The following is a 4042-nucleotide window of genomic DNA, read 5'->3' on the forward strand; positions in this document are numbered from 1 at the left end:
GAATTTTTTCCTTCCCACAAGGAAGGACAAATGGACAAGACGTGCGAAGCGAACATACCAGCGTCCTTCTCAACCTTGCGTGTCGGTCCTTCGCTCGTGTGGCGGTGAGAGAAAACGCGAAGAATTCGTTGGCGGGCGNCGAACGGGGCAGACGCCGGGGAGAAGCGTAACATTATCGAGGATTATTATTATTATTCTTTTTTTTTTTCTCTCTCTTTTTTCTTTTTTTCAGTAAAGCTTGACGAACCTTAGCTCCATGTTCCGGTGCTTGGCTCTAATGTGCCTGTACACGGCCTGGGTATACTTGCTGCGCATATCGCAATGGGGACACTTGAAACGGGGCAGATCGACGCACTCGAGCCTGTAGTGGCGGCTCATGCCGCCCGAAGTGTGAAAGGTGCGGGCGCACCTCGGGCACGGGAACCCCCGCCGGTTAAGGGACGTCTGTAGCCTGAGCATGTGGCGAGAATTTCGCACGACACCGTGGTACTTTCCCAGGACAATTGGCCTGAAGTCTGTAAGCAGAAAAAGAGACGAGGATGGGCCGTTAGAGAGAAGTGGAAGCCAAGCGGTGTCGTATCACCTTTTGCGACTACCGATAGTAGAGTCGGCACGGGTAACCCAGACGGGTGGCGGAGAACTAAAGGTAAAAGCGAGTTTGCGGGACGAGATATCTTTTTTCTTTCTTTTTCTTCCTTTTTTTTTTTTTTTTTTTATTGGTCTTTTATAGGTTTGTTTTGTTTGTAGATTTAGTCCACTTTTCCTTGTTTCAAACGAAATCTAACGCTCTCCCTCTTTCTTTTTTTTTTAGAGAGATTCGTTTCATGATGATTAAAACCGTCGTTTCATGGGATCTTTTTGTACAAGTGTGTACAAAAATATCAGGTATAAGTTTATTTATAAATTTACGTCAAGTTAATAAACAAGCATACAATCGACACTTTTGTACACCAACTTTTGTTTCGCTCTTCAAAAATGTTCCACGAACACATATTACACGCACAATGTATCGTAACTCGTTTATCTAATTAACCTTATTGCTTGTATAACCTTGGATCGATATTAAATTATATTTCTAAAGAGAAACGGAACGATATCGATCGAAATTGAAAAAAAAAGTAAACCGCTAAACCGAAGATTTACATTAGTCTTTTCTTTTTTGGGAGGATCGAAACAGCAACACGTTGCGTTCGTTCACGAACGTATCGCTAAAGGAGAGACAAGCTTGGTTGCGTTCGTTACCTAGAGTTTATTTACACGAATACATAGACTCCATTGTTTGGAGACGCGCGAGCCATCTAGCGGAGCCATCTCACAATCCAGTTCGAATCTTCGTCTCGTTTAACGTAAAATATATTATATACGTAGCAACGTCCAATTTTTTATTTTATACGTTGAACAAGCATTGACACGATCCTGTGTGCAACTTTTGTAAACTATATACATATATTTGACACAGAAGATTCGTTATAACTTCGAAATATATATATATATATATATAGTATTTGTTTTGTTTTTCGAAACAAGCGTAACTCGATACGCTCGCGACGACATGCCTCTTCCACAACCGCTCGTTATCCAAATCTCGTGGAAAATCCAGCGGACAAATTTCTCGCTCGACACCGATCACGTATCTGAAATGAAACAGATGGAAATGGCGGTTAATCGAACGAAAGAACCTTACGTCCTTACCCTCGTGTCTCCATTATCTTCCTGTTCAAAAAGAAAAAAAAAGAAAAACTTCGAAAAACACTCTGATCGACCGGCTGAAAATTCGAGGGTGGAGGGGAGAGGATTATCGTTAAAAAAAGTGAACGATTGAGACGAGAAACGATTTGCTTCATCTTCTTTGCAAATTTTATTCGTTCGAAACGACAATTTTCGTGAAGAAGAACAACAATTGTGCGTCGTCTATACGTTCGATCGATCGATCGAACAATTTGAATTGCGTCGGTATCGGTGTCCTCGATCGCCTAAGAGGCGAGAGAAAGGGGGAAGGGGAGGAGAGCTAAGAATCCATAAATGATGATTCCATAGATCAGACGGATCAGTAGAGCTTGACGAGGGTGACGAGCTCCTTCGGATGCATACACCTGATATGTTGATAAACGTTGGACGTCTTCTTGCTGCACAGGGTGCAGTAAGGGCACTTGTACCTCGGCGCCTTGCCGCACTCGTATCTAAAATGACCCAGCATGGTGTCCCGCCTCCCGTATCCGTTGTTACAGTTTGGACAGTGAAATTTCCCGGTGAACGAGTTGTACAGCATGTCCCTTCTTCTCGCGTACTTCCTCGAGTGAGCGACAAGAGGGGAGTGGTGGTGGTGGTGATGGTCGTCGTCGTCGTTGTTGTCGTTGTCGTCGTCGAGTCGGTCACCTACAAAACATCGTATCACGGTCAGGATCACGGTCAAGGGCGACGGGCTGATGGTGAGCGTCGACCACTTTTTGCTCTCTCAAACGTCGGCTCAAATCAGATGTCGGAAGATCGAATCGGAGATCGAAAACAAAAAAAAAACGAGGAAAGAAAAAACACAGGGGACCATGCAAAAGAATGGGACGTTAGCAGAATGAAAAGAGAAAGAGAGAAAGAAGAAGAAGAAGAAGAAGAAAACGGGAGGAGGGTACATCGACCAATATGCAATAAATCGATACAAAAACCGATTTCGCTGGAAAAAAAGAATATATATCGTCGAAACACGTGTGTATGTATTCTCCTTGTTTTTTTTTTCTTTTTTTTTTTTTTTTTTTTTTTTTTTTTTTTTTTTTTTTTTCAAACAATAAAGATTTTCTTTATTCTCTGAGAACAAATTCTTTCTAACAAATCGGGCCGGGTTTCACGCACGATCGAATTTCCTCGGAATATCTCCCTATTTTTCCCGCGCCCATTCAACTACTTTTCACGCGGCTACCTTTTACGCTTCCGCGAACGAAACAATTCAGTCGCAAAAATCTTTATTAAAAATCTTTAGGGAGGAGGGGCAATTTCATTTTCAAGAATAAAGAATAAACGAATCCTTGAGAAGAAGTACGCTTTTTCGAGAATATATATGTCTAATATATATATCTCTATAATATATGTTTAAAAAACTTTTCAGGATTAGGTTTCACCTCGTCGAGAGAAAGAGAGAGAAAGAGAGAGAGAGAGAGAGAGAAGAAGGGAGGGAATATTTCGAATTGCAAATACTGTAAATTTTTCAAATTTTCTCGAAGATTGTTGCGACCAAATTGCGAAGAAATTTATTATGGTGGAACGAAGTCGTCGCGTTGCGAAGATGACAGACCGTGGTTGTCTCAAAACAACGTGTTGCAGATGACCGGCTTGGACGGGTGCTTGTGCCTTATGTGATCCTGGATGTTGAACTTTTTCTTGCTCAACTTGCCGCAATAAGGGCACTCGAAACGTGGCGGTTTCCCGCAATCGTACTTGAAGTGGGCCGTCACCGCGCTCTTGGTCGTGTAACTCTTTCGACAACGTGGACAAGGGAATCGGGTTTTACCCTTTCTCGAGCTTCGCTCCGTGTACTTGTCCTCGATCCAAGGTAGCGGCAACATTTGCAGAAACGCTGGAAACAAAAAAAACGGGAGAGAAACGATTAGATCGAGTCGGCGAGGGTTTAACTCTCGGGTTAATGAAGCTTCCTCCATTCGAAATCTCATACTTCGCCGCTTCTCTTTTCTTTTCTTTTCTTTTCCACGCTTTTCTCATCGCCAATTCTCTTCGTGCGTTAAAAAAACGTTTTATTTTTCTCCGCTACGCTTTTTCTCTTGCTCGCTTCACGCTTTACGAAAGCGAGGAAAACTTTCACGTGAAGACGAGAAGGAGGAGGAAGAGGAAGAAGAAAAGCTGTAAATAACACAGTGGAGTGGAACGAAAGTGACACGAGATTTTGTATGTGAAGGGGGAGGAGGAGAGGAGAACTCGATAATAATTGTGCTTTTGCAGGCTCACACACACATACACGCGGGCGAAACGCGATTTTTCTCGCCTTTATTAAATATATATATATATCTATATATATATATATATATATATATATATA

At 42.3% G+C, this 4042-nt stretch overlaps 2 protein-coding genes across 3 annotated transcripts in view; both read right to left on the reverse strand.

The window, feature by feature from the left end:
- LOC102677625 (zinc finger protein 28-like) overlaps positions 1 to 1984 on the reverse strand; it is a 5350-nt gene extending 3366 nt beyond the window's left edge. Inside the window, exons 1-2 of one of the 2 annotated variants that reach the window (XM_031511516.1) lie at positions 1243 to 1984; positions 248 to 515 (exon numbers count right to left, since the gene is read on the reverse strand). In XM_031511516.1, the coding sequence (XP_031367376.1) occupies positions 248 to 459 (212 nt within the window). In that variant the 5' untranslated portion in view covers positions 460 to 515; positions 1243 to 1984. Of the gene's footprint in view, positions 1 to 247; positions 516 to 1242 lie in introns of those variants that run through there. The other variant, XM_031511517.1, reaches the window with a different exon arrangement.
- A 63-nt stretch (positions 1985 to 2047) lies between these two features.
- Positions 2048 to 3554, reverse strand: LOC116185900 (zinc finger protein 398-like). The gene is made up of 2 exons (XM_031511484.1): positions 3318 to 3554; positions 2048 to 2452 (listed from the first exon to the last, which is right to left on the reverse strand). Exons 1-2 carry the CDS (start codon positions 3552 to 3554, stop codon positions 2048 to 2050), a joined length of 642 nt encoding a protein of 213 aa, XP_031367344.1.
- Positions 3555 to 4042: the final 488 nt, after the last annotated feature.

Source organism: Apis dorsata, unplaced genomic scaffold, assembly GCF_000469605.1.
Source record: "Apis dorsata unplaced genomic scaffold, Apis dorsata 1.3 scaffold_326, whole genome shotgun sequence".
NCBI classification, from domain to species: Eukaryota; Metazoa; Arthropoda; class Insecta; order Hymenoptera; family Apidae; genus Apis; species Apis dorsata.

Coding starts and splice junctions, on each gene's coding strand:
- LOC116185900 (XM_031511484.1), bottom strand. CDS start 3,554: ATGTTGCCGCTACCTTGGATCGAGGACAAGTACACGGAGCGAAGCTCG. Junction 2,453..3,317: donor ACAAGCACCCGTCCAAGCCG/GTCATCTGCAAC, acceptor GACGTTTGAGAG/AGCAAAAAGTGGTCGACGCT.